Here is an 18,318-nt window from a genome sequence, read left to right as displayed (position 1 = left end):
TCTTCATTGAAGTTCTTGTTGTATTTCTGATTTTCTGATATCTTCTGACCGGTATTAGGACAACTCCAACACTCAGAAACTTTTTTTTTTTTTTTTTTTTTTTTTTTTTTGCCGTACGTGGGCCTCTCACTGTTGTGGCCTCTCCCGCTGAGGAGCACAGGCTCTGGACACACAGGCTCAGCGTCCATAGCTCACGGGCCCAGCCGCTCTGCGGCATGTGGGATCTTCCCGGACCGGGGCACGAACCCACGTCCCCTGCATCGGCAGGCGGACTCTCAACCACTGCGCCACCAGGGAAACACTCAGAAACTTTTTGAAAGGACCTCAACCCTCAAGCTACTGTGCCTTAGAAATGGGAAGCTATGTCCTTGTGTGTAACAGAAGTCTTACAGTTCAGCCAAATTTCCCTTATTGCTTTCCTGGAATTACTTAGCTACTTTATTACATTAGTTCATAGCACTAGGTAATTTAAATTCTCCCAGAGTACTAATCATTAAGATTTTTCATTTAAATATCACCGTAGTCACTTTTATGCAAACAAATCCCTAGGAGCCAATAAATGATTTAGAATTAGATTACCTTTTTCTATGCTACAGTGAGTGGCAACCTGGGAAAGAAACATACCTCATTTTCTCTATAATATAAAATACTCTAAATTGCAAAAAAAAAAAAGCTTCAAAAGGAAATGCTAGAAAGAATCAAGAAAAAATGTATATTGACACCCAAATGAGTATTTGGCTAACTGGGACCCCTCACTAAAAGCAAGAGAAAGAGTAATCCTTATAAAGAGGGTGAATTTATTATTTTCCTAAACACTTCTGTCTCTTTTTTTCTAGATAGATAAGGACAAAATTGAAAAAGTAAACAGCCAGAAAAAATAACTCTTTTCCAATTGATCTTATAAGTAAGTCAATAAAAGCTATGAATATGAGCCACACCTCTAAAGATGTTATGTCTTACTGATTGTGGAAAATATCCAAAAATATATCTAAGCTGATCATTTCATAAAGTTAGTTCTGGCTCCAAGATGAAAAGACTTTTTGCTGTTTTGAACCTGAACTGGCCAAAGCTAACTGATTAAACCGGAAGTCTAGGAACCATTTGGGGGCAGATCTTTTAAAGTCCTGACTCTGCCATTTAAGTAATTCTATGGTGGCTTTTCTCTCCTCTCCATCTCCGTGTGACTTGGCCTCTCTCTGTGTCAATGTTCTTGTCTTTAAAATGTGGAGAATTACAGTACCCACTACATCAAGCTGGAAATTAGATGAGATAATGTATGAAAGTGCTGATAAGAGTGATTGGCACACAACTACTCAATACATGGCAGCTATTATGATCTTTTCTGATACTAGTTATAATTTAGCAGGTCCTGCTACTGGAATTTGAACTGGAATAATAAGTCAGGGGATTACATCTTTTGAAAGCAAAGCGCATTGAACATTTAATGAGGAACTTGTGGATTTACAACTCATCCAACAGCATAAATAACAGCCCTGCTTGCTCTGAGATGCTGAGAGCTTCCAGGCAGCCAGGACCTGACACCTTCATTGCAGAGGGAAGAGCCAGTTCTCCAGCAGCCAGGGAACCCCTCTCTGCCCTGGACATTTTTTTTAAATTTAATTTTTAGTTTATATTGGAGTATAGTTAATTTACAGTGCTGTGTTTGTTTCAGGTATACAGCAAAGTGATTCATTTATCCATATACACATATCCATTCTTTGTCAGATTCTTTCCCATATAGGTTATTACAGAATACTGAGTATAGTTCCTTGTGCTATAGAGTAGGTCTTTGTTGATAATCTATTTTGTATATAGTAGTGTGCATATGTTAATCCCAAACTCCTAATTTATTCCTCCCTCCCACCCTTCCCCTTTGGTAACCAAAAGTTTGTTTTTGAAGTAAGTCAGACAGAGAAAGACAAATATCATGTGATATCACTTATATGTAGAATCTAAAAAAAAAATGATACAAATGCCTTGGGGGCATTTGTAGCAGGCCTTGAATACAATCAAAATCTCAACTGAGAGACACCACAAATGGGATGGTAAAACTGCAGCTCTAAGTTAGACATCTGTGATAACTAGACAGGTGGAAGATTCTTTATGCAAGGTACATATTATCAGAAGATAACACCACTTGAAAATGAAAGGGAAAACCAATACAATAGTATTAGAAACATGAGGGTGTTACGAAACATGGCAATTTCATGAAGGAGTTTGCCAGCTCATCAGGGAAATTTGAAGGTGTTCTTTAAATGGAAAATGTGAGGATTTTTGAGGATAAACTTCTGCTAGTCGTCATAGCATACCTGTCTGCAGTTACTGGCATGTATTTTATCTTCATTTCATAATGGAGTACCCAAGAGCTGTCAAAACTCTGTTTTGATGAATTCACAAAATAACTAAGTTTACTTAGAAAAAGAAAAATAAGGACAACTAATGACTTGCTTAAGCATTGGGTCACCGACAAGCCAATCATCAGAAACATGAATTTCTCTGCAATGATTAGCAATGTAAATGAACACAATCATTCCTGAAGAGAGGAAACTATATCTAATTAATATTAGTGAAATTTCAAAGTCCACATGAAAATTTGGGGGGATGTAACAACCATTTTGGGGAAAGGTTTTTTTTAATTTATATGACAAAATTATCTCGGAAAGCACTAAACTCACTATTTTAGTTATTTAAAATTGCTTTATATGCACATATGAACACACTTATACAAACACACACATACATGAGTCAAACAGAGAGGATACCTACTGCCACTTCATTCATACTCAGAAGCAAGGGGCTGGGTGGCAGGGTGCCAAGGCGATATGTGAAACCCTCCTCCAAAGTCATTCCCCAGAATTGGCTGTAGTTCTGGGCTGTCCATCTGCCTTACAAATGAAAGAGAAAAATAGGTACAGGTTACATGATGTCACTTTTATCATTACATGTTCACTTATATTTCTGAAATTATATAGAAGCAAATCTGACAAAATTGGAACTGTTACTGAAAGCTAGATATTCATTATATTAATGATGCATTATTGATTACTCTAATAGGGAAGCATATCACTCTTCTTAAAGTAGGTCTATATCAATTATTTTAGTGTCTCAAATGAGGAACCTAAGGCTGTATTAATATAGACTAAATTTAAGAATATTGAATCTCCACATACAGTAAAGGGATTTTAGTGATAATAAGGTCAATATATGCAGTTTCTTCTAAATGTCATTAAATGTATTTTAGAAAGAAGCTTGAATGTTCAGAAATGTACTTATAGGTTAAATTGGGAAATCTGTTTTATTTATAATTTAGATTTGAAAAGAAGCCGACCATGTAAAAACAAGTATCCATGAAAAATTGAGGATAAAATAGTTATACTTAAAAAGATTACAGCAACACTAATTTTGTTGAAATATTTTATTGAAATATTGAAATATTCTATTATGTATTAAATGAGTTAATTTGTGGTAAATGCTCAATATTAGTCATTATTAATATAATATAAATTCAACTGATGTAAAATTAGATAACAAAAAAGTACCGTTTTTTAGAGACATATTTTGTGCCCTTACATAAAAAAGTAAGCTTTGTTTTCAAAACCTAATATTGAGATTTCAAGACAACAATTCCTTAAGAGATGATAGGAGATGAAAAATGAGAAAGATGAAAGTAATTTAATCATTGTTTGTTTGAATTAGCTACAACTTAAGGACAATATATTTTCAGTACTTAAGGCAAATCTAAACTCTATCATGTTGTGTTTATCACCAAAATTGTTTACAGTGTGAAAGGCTCTTATGAATGATTGAAGATATGACTCAATTTTCAATAATATGCCTGGTGGGCTTCCCTGGTGGCGCAGTGGTTGAGAGTCCGCCTGCCGATGCAGGGGACACGGGTTCGTGCCCTGGTCCGCGAAGATCTCACATGCTGCGGAGCGGCTGGGCCCGTGAGCCATGTCTGCTGAGCCTGCGCGTCCGGAGCCTGTGCTCCGCAGCGGGAGAGGCCACAACAGTGAGAGGCCCGCGTACCGCAAAAAAAATAAAATTAAAAAAATATATATATGCCTGGCAAGTTAGTTCTTTTCTTTTACAGGATCTGTTAGTTCATAAAACATGAAGCAACTTTGAGCCACAATTTTTAAATGTAATCTCCATCATCCAGGGAATTTCAATAAAGAAACTTTTGAATATATTAGACATTGCAGGTTTATTTAAGAGACCACCAGGATCAGCCTTAGGCAAAATCACGCAATAGTAAAATATGTTTTTGGTGCCCTACACTAGTAGTTTTCAAACATTGAGACATTTGGGGGCCATTTAATTAATCATTCAATTTAGTGAATAGGGATCAGTATTTTAAAAGATAAAATAGACTATAAGACAAACAATAGGAAATATTAGAGTTTATAGGACAGAGTGAGGGTAAGTAATATTTATATACATTTAAGTATAAGTATAAGTGCATGTGTGTGTGTGTGTGTGTGTGTGTGTGTGTGTGTGTGTGTGTACTAGGTCATAAAGTTACATGTATGATTTACTATAATTTATGCTCAAAAAAGCATGAATAGCACCACTGCTCTGCATCATCCTTTTTGACCTAGGCGCATCACTTTGTTTTTTTAATTGAAGTATATTTGATTTACAATGTTGTGTTAATTTCTGCCATACAGCAAAGTGATTCAGTTATATATACATATATATATATATTCTCTTTCATATTCTTTTCCATTATGATTTATCACAGGATATTGAATATAGTTCCTGTGCTATACAGTAGGACCTTGCTGTTTATCCATCCTATATATACTAGTTTGATTCTGCTAGTCCCAAACTCCCAATCCATCCTTCTCCTACCCCACCTCTCCCTTGGCAACAACGAGTCTGTCCTCTATGTCTGCCATCACTTTCCTTTTAACCCAAGTTAGCATTTACTGAACATTCTTAATTTATCTATCACATTCTTCAGTAAACACTGGGAACATAGAAATAAATTTCTCTACCTTCAGAAAGCTCATACTCTAAAAAAGCTTACAGAGGGTAATGACTTCAGTATGTATAATTTATTAGCGGTAGGTCAAAATCTGATCAGAGTAGAGGACTGAAACATAACTCTTCCTGAAGGAGTTAGAAGAATTTGTTATAGAAAGTGACTTTTTAGTGCTCAGCCTGGAAGGATGAGAATGAATTAGACAGCCAGATGTGAGAGAAGAGATAATTTATTCTAAATAAAGGCAACTCTGGAGCAAAGCAGGTTTGAAATTTGGAATAACATTTAGGGAATAGCAGATAAGTAGAACACTTAAACTCTGAGAGCGAGCAGAGAGACAGGGGTTGGAAAGAGTGTAAAAGATGAGGGAGTGAAGCATTTGGGACAGATTGTTATTTATGCTGAGGAGTAAAATTATATTCTAAAGCAATGGAGTGTCATTGAAGACTTTTTAAGAACGTGAGTGGCAGAATCAAAGCTTTGTTTTAGAAGGATAACCATGAAAGTATAAAGGATTGGTTGGAATTTGGTCAGACTGGAAACAGAGAGTAAAGTCAGGTCATTTCAAACTAGGCTTGATAAAGAAATGCACTAGAATATAGCATAAGAATAAAGGAAATACATTTCTAAAGTAAACTTTGTGAGGATTACAAGAGTGTAGTGACTGAGAGTGAAGAGGAAAGAAGCCTCAAACTAACTTCAGATTTTCTGGCTTAGTTGACATGGTAGTGGGGGATGCCAGTAACCAAGGACAAGTCAAAAGGTTAATCCTTTTGGTTTGGAGTATTTTTGACTTTGAGAAATCAGTAAGAAATCAAAGTCAACTTATTCAATAGATAGTCTATAGACTTTGAGTTCATAAGAAAAATCAGGGTTAGAGATAGGATGGATTAAAAATGGGTACAAATTCTTTGTAGCTCTTTCCATCAAGAGATGGAGTCCATTTTTCCAACCGTTGTATGTGAGCTGGCCTGGTAACTTGCTTTGCCTAGTAGAAAGCAGTGAAATTGACAATGTACAAATTTCAAGCTTTGGCCTCACCTGAGGCCATTTCCACCCTCCACTCATGTCCTGCTTGAACACTGTCATTATGTGAAGAAACCAAGGCTGTCCTTCTGGAGGCACATGGGCCCCCCAACAACCAGCACCAACTACCAGAAATGGGCAGGGGGCCATCTGGACAATGCAGCCCCAGCTGAGGCCCTAGATGTCTGTGGACACATGAGTAACCCCAGGAGAGACCAGGAAAAGAGCTTCAGCTAAGTCCATCCCAAATTGCCGGTATGAACAAATAAAAAGCTTGTGCTTTCAGGACGCTAAATTCTGAAGTGGTTTGTTTCACGGCATCTGATAAACTGAGACTGTTCTCTCTCTCCCTTTGTTCCACTAACTTGCTGATTATTATTTGTGCTACTAATTTGCCACTTATAACTGCCCTATCACTAGAAATCCTTTTACAAAGTTATGATATGTGGATTCCTCAGCTAGATTGTAAATTCCTCTAAGAACTTATTTATTTGTATCCTCAGCAGTGCCAAAAGGGAAACACATGTTTTGTTAATATTAATTGCATTACAACATAATACAGGGAATAAATAAGCACTGAAGTGGGCTATGCAGAATGAATAAAGATTTGGATCTAAATACTACCAAGATGCCAGAAAGCAAAGGCTGTATATATTTGTATGTAGGCTATTTTAAAAAGCGCTTAAAATAGACATTGAATGCTATAATATGACTCTGTTTTCATACATGAAAACAACTTGAACATCAGGAACAGTAAATATCTGAGAATTAGAACTTTCTTTTTTTCTTTCTTTTTTTTTTTTTTTTTTGCGTTACGCGGGCCTCTCACTGTTGTGGCCTCTCCCGCTGCGGAGCACAGGCTCCGGACGCGCAGGCTCAGTGGCCATGGCTCATGGGCCCAGCCACTCAGCAGCATGTTGGATCCTCCCAGACCGGGGCATGAACCCGTGTCCCCTGCATCGGCAGGCAGACTCTCAACCACTGTGCCACCAGGGAAGCCCTAGAACTTTCTTTTAAATTCAAGGACTTTCTACACTCCCTCTTGTTGTTCCCTGGTAAATAATTTTAGTTTTACTCCTTTTCTTCATACTTTGTCTCTTTTACTTAACTTTTTTCTTTGATCTGAGTATATTTTCTTTTGCTGCAATTTTACTTCACCTTTTTTTTTTCAAGTCATCTATGTTTGCTACTAAAAGGCAAATCCTGTGCCTCTTAAATTGACCTAGAGTACTCTCAGAATAAACAAATGATGGAAAGAAAATTCTTCCTTCCAAGGAAGGCAGCATTCCCAACAGATCTGTACTCTTATATGACTTTCTTTCCACATTGCTTTAGACTGTGGTTTCTCCTGGGCTCTGTTACAGTGGAAAGCTTGCCTGCTTATCTTGGCTTCTTGGAAGTGTGTGCTTGTTAGCTCAAGCATTTGAATCCTTTTAGGAACCTGATTCAGATAATCTCTCATGATGACACATACTCTCATGTCCTTTTAATGATTTAAATATCACTTAGCCATAGAAAATAATTGTTTTTCCCTAGAAATACTTAAAATGTCATCATATTATCACCTAAAATATTGTCAAAACACATACACACACACAGAGGAGTTGAGAATGGTTTAAGAATATTAATATCAATAAATGTGACTTCCAAGTGTCTTTTGTGTCTTCCAAGAAAATACTCTGGTTGCATCGAAAATTAGTGTCCCCACTGTCCTGGGAAACATATGTCTTAGGTGTAGCAAGAAGTGATTATTTCTATGTTTTAAAAATGCATTTCAGGATGACTTCACTTTTATAGTTGCTTGACAATAGGTCTTCTCATGTGAAATCTTTTCCTGAAGGTAGAAAATGTTTTCAAGAGTGTATAGAAATTTGATCAGTGACAGTGGAGAAATCCTGAAGCAGAAAACAGCTGGCCCATCCCTTCTCCCTTCAGTTCAGTAAAGAAAGCCAGTGTCAGCACTTACACCTAATTCCCTCTATGTAAGTGGAAAAGTGACTTAATTTATTAATCTATCAGAGCGCATCAAACAGTTACTTCCTTTAAGTGTCAATCAGTTCAAGCTTCTGTTTATTAGCAAAGTAAAATGGCTCAACCAGTCTTTTTACTAAACCGTGAGTGAAATTGGCTAGATATCAGTCATGTCGATGACGCTGTCTAGATGGACTGGTCGTTTGGGGGATCATCGAGATAAAATACTGCTTTCTGAAGGTCGGAGTCTACCCAGGTTAGATGAGCATATGATTGGCTGGGTCAGGGCAGCACCGGAAGGAAAGATGATGAACATGAATGAACCTGTTTGCCTACTTCCTGATTTTGCCTGAATACTTATTTAAACTAAAGCTCCCCCTACTAGCCTCACTCACACCTTGACACTGCTCCTTCCTAAACAATTTAAGACCATGCTCTATATTTCCTCTGTGCATTTTAATTTTAATCATTTAATGTTCCCCTCTGCTCATTCCAATTTCACATGCCTTTCTACCACCCTCCCCATTTCTCACCCACTCTTTTTTTTGTTTTTGAAAGAATGATAATTTTTAGAAGGAAATGATAGGAAATACATTGTTTGAAACCTGAGGGGCAATGAGGGGGGGAGGCGCCAAAAAGCCTAGAAAGCAAGATTTCTCTCACCCATAGTCTCCTTTATTGACATGTTCAATTAATCCTGGTTGAACAAGGCATACGTGCTGGGAACATTTCCATTGCTGTCCTGAGCATGTGCTGTAAAGATACAAAAGTTATGAAAGTGGCCTGGTCTTTAGGGAGTATACTTATAAAATTAGTAACCAGAGTTGCACCTTGTTAAGGCATAAAAGATATTTTTGACTAATGTTAACCATATGACTATTTAATTCTTGGCAAAAATAAATCACAACACGTGCATTAGCTACCACTCAACATCTTCCACTTCAGGCAATTAATAAATGAAATGATCACTGAGTCATTGGAGTTTGAAAACATAAGACAATGGAGACAGTAGATTCGACACATTTGTAATTGTAAATTTTTTGCAGGATAATCAATTTCAAGGCAGCTTTGTTTTATATATAGTTACTGTGTTCAAGAACACGTGATTTTCCTGTAGTATATCAGAATGTTTAAAATTAAGAGGTTTGTGAAAGCAGGCCACTGTCACAAACACCAAACTCAAACGTTAAAAGAAATATTCATGATTAGCTTTTAAACACTTATTAAAATTAAATATACTTATAAAAACTATGGGTATGTGATATCTTATGACTTATGATTCTATCTGTATTTAAATATATGCTTTGTTTCACAGATGTTCCTTTGAAGAAAACATACACAGACAGTAGAATTCAGTTTTGTGCCACTTAAATTCATTACCAGGAATTGCAGTTTTCTTTAATTACTGATCCTTCTTCATAACGTTGACCATCTCTGTGGCAACCTGTCAACATACCATGTAAACAAATCAAAATTCTAAATTGAGTAATAAGTAAATTAAAATTGTATTTAGTTTTTTCAAATATGCAAAAAAATTTGGTGCCCATCTGAAGGAAATCCACATAGGGTTTGTGTCAAGGTTTGTATATCGAATGCTTATGGGCTTGTTCCATAAGCTTCTATCTTTACATTGTGTATTTGTTCCAACTGAGAGGATTTGTAAAGCATAAAAACTAGATTACTGAGGTATTGATCACTAAACGCACTCAAAAAAATAATGTATTCAAGTAAGTAAGCAGTAAAACAGTGTTTGAATTAATTTATGGCATTTCTTATCTTAAAAATCTAATCAACTCTCATATGTAAATATGATTAATTACATATGCTTAGAGGAAGGAGCTCAAAGTGTTGGACCAAAATATAAAGCTATTTCAGTGAATTCACCTTACAAAGATAAACTCTATTTTTTTTTTAACTCTATTTTTTCTTCAAAATTTAGATCAGGAGAAAAATTTATATGGTTCCAGTCCTTTGTGTTCCAAGTCCAAATGTTTCTCAACCATTAACCAAAACTCGTTGCTATTTTACCAGACTCTATAAACTACTCCAAAGAGATGAATGGTGAATTATCATTATATGAAAACCAATCAGTAAAATATGCTGAAAATAATACCCTGGCTACAAATTAAATCCCTTTTGAAAATATAACTTACACAAATTTAAATTCATGCTGAACTAGCAAAGGTAGCAAAATTCACTCCTTTGTCATGTGAAAACTTTTTTGACGGAGACATGTCACTGATAGATCACAACAATGGCCCCTAGTTAAATAAAATGAATTCTAACTTTTTATTCATACAATCATACGAGGAAATCTACATGTTTAGAAAGCATTCCAAGGGACCTGGCTTAACCACCAGCCACAATGTCACAAAAGCCACTTACAAATTAGCTATCCTCCGATTTTTCCAAAAATTGTTTCACAGGAAATATTTTACAAGTGCCCCTCTTCAGCATGCACTGTGTTCTCACAGTTCAATCTTTTGCTTAATGAATCTAAAAATCTCCTTGTATTTGCACCTATCCACCTCTTTTCCATGGATTTTTGACATTCCACTCTCACGAGAAGAGAGAAGGAAACCACCTCTCTCCTGAACCACAGGGGAGGGGAAAGATTTAACTTTAAATCAAGTTCAGAGTTTTAATTACTACCCAGGATTAAACACTTTTTGTAAATGACTTTCTATGTTTGTAACTTACAAAGACCCCGGAATTTTTACTACCTAAGAAAGCAACAGAAAATTCATGCAACAATTCAAATTTTATTCAAAGTCAAGAGAAGTACTTCCTTGACTAGTTCTAAAGGAGATAAGGGGCAAAATCAAAGCTGATTTTTAAAAATTTATACTGAAGTATAGTTGATTTACAATGTTGGGTTAATTTCTGCTGTACAGCAAAGTGATTCAGTTATACATATATATGTTCTCAAACCTGGTTTTTAATCAAAACCGATGAATGTTGCTTGTCCAGCATACCAGTTACATAGATAAAGGGATGAGAAATCACAAAGGTCCTAAGGAAAAAAAGGCTGTCCCTTCTCTAACCTGTACCCCAGCTATTAATTTTGAAGTAAAGAGAATGTTATCACCGTGCCCACCCAAGATCATTAGTACTATGTCTAGTGTTAGCAAAAGTTCCATTTCTTGGTCTTCCCTCCTTAATATCAAGTCAGAGTTGACTATAAGAAACAACGTTTGCTGTAATCTCACTTGAGAGTTGGCCTCTTGAACAAACACCATAATCTGTTCACTTGAGTCTGGCCAAGGTGCTAACAAAGTGAAGCATCAACTTCTACACAATGCAGAAACGCAGTCCACTCCCTTCCTCCACTCTTCCCCACTCCAGTGTATCCCTCAACCCCTGAACAGCATTTAGTGAGATCTTTTAAAATCTACATTGTGTCACCCTTTGCTTAAAATCCTCAAGTTATTCCCCATCAAATTTAAAATAAAACCAAACTTCTTACAATGACCTATAAGACCTTATCCAAAATCTCTCTTCCATAATCTTTGTCCTCGTCACTCCTGTTGTGCTGGCTAAAGGGTTTCCATGATACTGATGAGGATGGAGAGAAGTGGATGAACATAATTTGGAGGCAAAGCAAATGGGACTAGCTCTTGGATTGAGTTTGGAGAATGAGGAAAAAGAGGAATTAAGGGTGTCTCACTAGGATTTTGGCCTGAACCATAGAGAGGCTGTGAAGCTAATATTGAAATAAGGAACAGGCTTATGGCAAGAAATCAAGAGTTCTGTTTTGCATATTTTAGATTTAGATTAAGTCTATGTTAGCCATCCTAATGGAGAATATCAAGTAGAGTAGTAATGGAAATTCGGAGTTAAGTCATGATTGGAGCATGAATTTGAGAGCCAGCAACATACATATCTTTAAAGCCTCGAGACTACATAAGAGGCTGCTTGAGAGAGGGTTTGTAGGTAAGAGAAAGACGTCCAGGACTGAGCTCAAACTCTGTAGCTAACAGACAGTCAGAAGAGGAAACAGGGAAGGAGTGACCTATGAGAAAGAAGGGAATTCAGGTGAGGGTAGAGTCTTGAAAAGTAAGAGAAGAAAGTATTCCACACAAGCAAAAGTTTTCACCTACACAGAGTACCACTGAGGGATCAAGAAAAGAACAGACATCTTAATATTGCATTTGGAAACATGGAAGTTTTCAATAACCCTGCCAAGACAGAGCTCGGTAAAGTAGCAGGAAACAAGGTCTTGTAAGAATGAGCTGATGAGAGACTTGGAGTCAGGAAGTGAAATGTTTCCTTCAGATATTTTTGCCATTAAAGGAAAGAAGGAAATGGGATAATAGTTGGTTAGGGACATGGAGTTGAGGGAGGGCTTTTTCAAAGTTGGGAGTTACAACTACCTACTAACCTCCTGCAAGAGAATATCTTGTAAATGATGTTTGCTCACTTTCTTAATTATTTCCTCGGGGAAAGTCACTAGAAGTGGAAATTCTGGGTCCAAATTGATGTTTGGACATCTTTAAGGCATTTAGTTCATATCGTCATTTTTTTTTTTTCTTTTCAGAATGATTTTACCAATTTATATTCACCAGCAGTTGAATGAGTGAGTTATTCTGTGTCACCCTAATGCATAGACTGTAACTTTGGTTCCCATGTTAGGTACCACCTCATCATGGAAACAGAGTCAGGGTTAGAAATTAACCTTTGATGCTGTCTAGCACCATCTCCCAAGCAATGCCTGAATCCTCTTTTGGATTCTACTAGTTTTGAATGAAAAATATTTCTTTTAAAATGCTAATTTGAGAACATGATTGACGTTTAAAGGTAGCCGAAAAATTGGGGGAGTTAAAAAAAAACATTTTTGTAAATCAATAGTTTTGTAAAATGATTGATCCAGGAGAGAAAGGGAGAAACGATGCTTTAGGAGAGAAAGAGGGAGAGGAGAGAGGAGAGAAGAGGAGAGAGAGGGAGGGAGGGAGGGACAATTGTAAGGGTGGAGATTTTGAAAAGATAAGAGACAGTGAGAATAAAGACACAGACCTACTAGAGAATGGACTTGAGGATATGGGGAGGGGGAAGGGTAAGCTGTGACAAAGTGAGAGAGTGACATGGACATATATACACTACCAAACATAAAATAGATAGCTAGTGGGAAGCAGCCGCATAGCACAGGGAGATCAGCTCAATGCTTTGTGACCACCTGGAGGGGTGGGATAGGGAGGGTGGGAAGGAGGGAGATGCAAGAGGGAAGAGATATGAGAACATATGTATATGTATAACTGATTCACTTTGTTATAAAGCAGAAACTAATACACCATTGTAAAGCAATTATACTCCAATAAAGATGTTAAAAAAAAAAAGAAAGAGTGAGGAAGGAGACATGAGCCAAGAAATTCAGACAGCCTCTAGAAACTGGAAAAGGCAAGGAGAGGGATTCTCCCCTAGACCCTCCAGAAGGAATGCAGCCCTGCTGACAGCTTGACTTTCTTCCAGTGAGACCCATTTCAAACTCTGGCTTCCAGAACTGTAAAATAATTATTTTGTGTTGTGATAATTTGTCATAGAAATAAGAAACTAATACAGTGCCCATACATCATTTGAATAAACGATATGTTCACACACACACACACACACACACACACACACACAAAGAGACAGTGGGATTTAGAGCTCAAGAGGAGGAATCTACTCCATGGAAACAGTAACCAATATGGGGGTACTTTGAAAATTATGATGATGGAGAGATGAGAAAATTCCTGGTGGCTTTATTTCCTCAAGGAAAAATGTATAAAGCACTTCAGAGTGAGTTAATCAAACTGATTACACCTTGACATGATAGATAGATGATAGATAGATAGATAGATAGATAGATAGATAGATGATAGTAATGGTTATTGAAATTAAAGGAGTTTTGAAACTTTAACAGCCATTAATACAAAAATGAGGCAAATCAGATATTTGGAAAGTGAAATCCATCTCTTGATTTGAGAAAAGGTGACAATATGATGTAACTTATTTTAAAATAACTTCATCATAAAGTGTTCTAATAAATGTGCTGGTCTCAATGTCACTTCAGGGAAGGCAGTTGCCTGCTCTAATCAGGAGTCCGCATTGCAGGGGCAGTCAGTAGCACTGATCCTGAAAGGTCAGACTCCAGGTAAGCTGCTACAAGGGGTTCCATTACCCATCTTTTAATGAACACTAGAGTAGCAGTATAATGAGTATCAGAAATGGGCTTTCACTGGCAAAATTAGTGGCTTGTTAATCAGCATAATGGATATAAGTAATCAGCTCTTATTGGTTAAATTAACAGCAATAAATTGATGTAGATTAGCTAAAACACTTAAAAATCACATCCCACTCTCATACTCCACAGTTTTTATGTATCTCTTAAGGTCAAAAGCCTTCACTCTTAGACCTGGTGCCCTAGGATTGATCTTTACAAGGTCCTGTGTCCAGCCACTGGGTAGGAGGATTTATCATAACCTGACACCCTCTGTAATATTATCACATGGGAAAATTCCAGTAAATTTTTCAAGCAAGGTAGATGTGGGAACATCTAACAGGATGGGGACCTGAGACTTCATGGAGCTTACAGAGGTTTATGGATTAGTGTACATCTCCTTACCAGTATATAGTTTTGTAACAGTATGCACGGCCGAATTTGGACTGTGATTTATCTTCATTGTAATGTGGTTAAGAAGGTCATGAAGGGATAAATAATCCTCATTCAATTCAAATGTGTCAGTGGTTTACATCCATTTTTTACCAATGTGAACAGAAGAGTTGTGTGTAATCAAATTAGTTTAGGTCTGTTCACAGCACATGGTCCACTAGACTCTTTCCTTAAGATCTGCTACACTGAGAGATTTTGTCTGGAAAAACCACTCTGGTACTGTTTCAAATTCTATCACTTTTTTTCTGTATCTGACATTTGAAATCCTCCAATGACTGGAAGTAACCAGCAGAGATGGGACAAAACCCAGAAGGAAGATGTTTACTCATATGTCCAAACCAATTTACACAAAAGGTACATATCTATTTATTTTTTGACACATTTATATTTTTAAACCTTAAGATAATATACATAGTTTTAAGTCCCAGGTTGAAAAAGAAATGCAGTATAAGAGACTAGACAATAACATGTAACTAGATACTTGAAAAATATTTAATAAATTAGTGAATGAACTAGACAATACCATGTAAGTAGATAACTGAAAAATATTTAATAAATCAGTGAATAACTGAAAAATATTTAACAAATCAGTGATGCTTTACTAGCATCTCAGAGGAAAGTCTCTTTATATGGCAAAAAAATAGTATAAATAGTATATCATTTTCTATTTATTTTAGTTAATTTTGTACCATTTTTAAATATTGTGTAGTGCTATTTTCTTTTAACCAGCTACTTTCATAAGGAAGATAAAACAAAAGAAAAAAATCACCTTCATGAGTGCAAATATAGTTTACTGTGAACATTTGCTACTAAATAAACTGATGAATTGCTTCCCTCCATCATGAATGGAATAAAAACTATGCTGGGAACATAAGTTCTACCTAAAACATGACCCTAAATTAAAGTCTTAGCAAAATCCTAGCTTTCAAGCAAAAATGGACATTGAAGAAGCAGCAATTTCTTTTCCAAATGGGTTACATGATTCAAATAAGAAAAGCTCAAATACGTTTTATCACATCAAAAGCACCACAGCTGATCCATAATACTTATCCTCAACTTCCAGGAAGCTGACCCTATTCGTACTTTACATCTCTCAATGAGTTCTCATAACAGGATAAAATCCTAAACTCTTGATGTGGCCTATAAATCCTGGAAAAATCTGACTTCTACTCACCTCTCAAACCTCATCTTATGTCACCCCCAACCCTCCACTGATCATGACTCTCTGGAAGTGGTGGCCTCCATCCAATTCCTAGGCAGCACCAAGCTCCTGGCTCCCAGATCCCTTTCTGTTGGCCCTTCCTCAGGTCACCTCACTCCTCACTCCTCAAGTCTCCCACCCAAGCTAATGTTATGCATTATTTTACATGTTAATGTTATATTCTGATATAATTTCTCACCGCACCCTAAGCGTTTCCTTCAAAGAATTTAACACAATTTGCAATTGTACAGTGAATTTGTTAAATATCTTATAACCCCCACATATAACTTGACTGTCACTTCCATGAGGATAATGTCTTGTCTTTTTTCTTCCCCATGGTTGCCCCCAGCAAAAGCACAATGACTGGCCTGGTGGAGGTAGTCAATGAATATTTTTTTGATGAATGGCTAGGTCTGCCATTTCTAAGAGACTATCTGCCACTTTTTAGGGTGAAATAAATGTTTGCTGAACTGTTTACTGGTAAAGACAAAGGCCTGGCATTATTTTTTTTTATTCAAATTAGTTGATTTACAATGTTGTGTTAATTTCTGCTGTACAGCAAAGTGATTCAGTTATACATGTATATATATTCTTTTTCATATTCTTTTCCATATGGTTTATCACAGAACATTGAATATAATTCCTGTACTATACAGTAGGACCTTGTTTATCCATCCTATACCTAAAAGCTTATAATACATGTGTGTTTTAAGGAGTACTTCCTCAATTTTACAAACAAGATGACATTACTGAGAATGAAGGCAACAGTCAGCATCTGGATCTTGCTAGAAGGATACAAAATCCTAGCTTATCCTACATTTTCTTCTAACTGTAATCTCCACTCACCATCACCCACTTAAATTCATGTGACATAGCTCCGAGGAAACCTGCACTTCTGCCTGTATAAGTGGAGCAATAGAATTTTATTTTGTGTTTTTGGCAAATTTTGGATATATCGATTGCTCAGATTCTATAGCCATTTTACTATAATTAGACCAATACAGGAAATACCACCATTCTCCTTATGAATTATTTGTATTTATTTGCTCAGTCTTAGACTTTTAAAACTACCTTATATGGAGCACTCTTTTGTTTTTAATAGTTTAAAACCCCAGATTGGCAAAATGAAACAAAACAAAAACACACATCGTGACTCTATTTGGTATTACTTAGGCAGAGAGGGTGGCCAACTTTATTTTGCCTTTGCACTGGTTTAAATGACATTGCTATAACATAGGTTCTAATGCTACGAGGTCCAACAGTCTCATGAAATAGTAAGTAAACTGTTACATAAATCTGCAGAGGATCAGGCTTGTGAACTTGATGAGATTCTCTAAGAGGTTACACTCAAAAAAGTGTGAGCGATATTTTTCTTGTCAATACATATTACAAAAAAAAGAAAGAAAGAATTTTAAGTAACTTTTATATAAGTTGAGTGAGTATTCAGGACAGAATCTAGACCAGCCTTCGTGGCTGTCACAGCAGAACTTTCCTGAAGGCTCTAGTCTGATGCGTGTAACCGGCATCTAAACCAAAGCATGTTAACAATCCTAAGAAATTTATTCTGGTGACCGAAATATTCATTTTTCATTTCAACTTAAAAAAGGAAGGGAGGAAGGAAGGGAGGGAGGGAGGGAGGAAGAGAGGGAGGGAGGGAGGGAGGAAAGAGAAAGAGAAAGAAAAAGAAAGTTGGACAGATCTTGTTATGAACTAGAATGATGCTTGAACACATTCCCAAAACCTACCTTCTGGATACCAAGGCTTTGTGTGAGGAGGCCATCCCTTCTTTTCACGGCAAAATGACTTGTAATCAGGACAGCAATCAGAATTCTCCCTTTCACAGAATTTATCACAGTAACACAGTGCATTTCTCTCATAGAACTGAGTCACACAGGCATCATCTCTGTCTTCACAACAACCAAAACTTCTACAGTATTGCCCTTTGAAAATGGCTCTTTTGAATCGAGTACCCTCCAAAATGGTGTGATTCCTAGTGAAATTAGCTCCTCGGTCCACTTCTCTTTGAGATAAATACTGTCTCTCCATCCAAATTTCTGTGGTGAGATAAGAAAGGATTAAAATCTTATATCCAGTCCACATTCTCCAGAGGTCAGGTGTGGCTCCCACTTGCTATTATATTCAATACCCTTGGCCTTGGGGCTTCTCCTTAGAGCCTGAATTCTAATCATCAAGACAACTCAGCCTGAATCCTGAAACTGATCCTTTACTTGGACTGAGTGTATTTCTTGTAGTTAAACATTAATCAAGAATTTCAATGTTTGCTCAAGATAAGGTAAGTGTTAGAAATAGACCATTGTCATTCCTCCAACGTTTAGATTTTATATTTAATATAATGAGAAAAAATGTCCATCGCCATGAAAATAAATACCTAAAAATCTTAGGTATAGATGATATATTGAATATTGCTTGCTTCCAAAATAATCTAGATTCTTAAATCAAAAACCTCTCTGGAATACACATGGC

The 18,318-nt window shown here is 36.6% G+C and overlaps 1 protein-coding gene across 1 annotated transcript in view; it reads right to left on the bottom strand.

Annotated features, from left to right (window-relative positions):
* The window catches only part of TINAG (tubulointerstitial nephritis antigen), a 94,716-nt gene extending 76,782 nt beyond the window's left edge, over window positions 1-17,934 (bottom strand). Inside the window, exons 1-4 of the mRNA XM_019931386.3 lie at window positions 17,580-17,934; window positions 9,365-9,428; window positions 8,648-8,737; window positions 2,767-2,881 (exon numbers count right to left, since the gene is read on the bottom strand). Coding sequence (XP_019786945.1) covers window positions 2,767-2,881; window positions 8,648-8,737; window positions 9,365-9,428; window positions 17,580-17,934 — 624 coding nt within the window. The remainder of the gene's footprint in view (window positions 1-2,766; window positions 2,882-8,647; window positions 8,738-9,364; window positions 9,429-17,579) is intronic.
* Window positions 17,935-18,318: the final 384 nt, after the last annotated feature.

Source organism: Tursiops truncatus, chromosome 10 (genome assembly GCF_011762595.2).
Source record: "Tursiops truncatus isolate mTurTru1 chromosome 10, mTurTru1.mat.Y, whole genome shotgun sequence".
NCBI classification, from domain to species: Eukaryota; Metazoa; Chordata; class Mammalia; order Artiodactyla; family Delphinidae; genus Tursiops; species Tursiops truncatus.
This window is presented reverse-complemented; position numbering and strand designations above follow the sequence as displayed.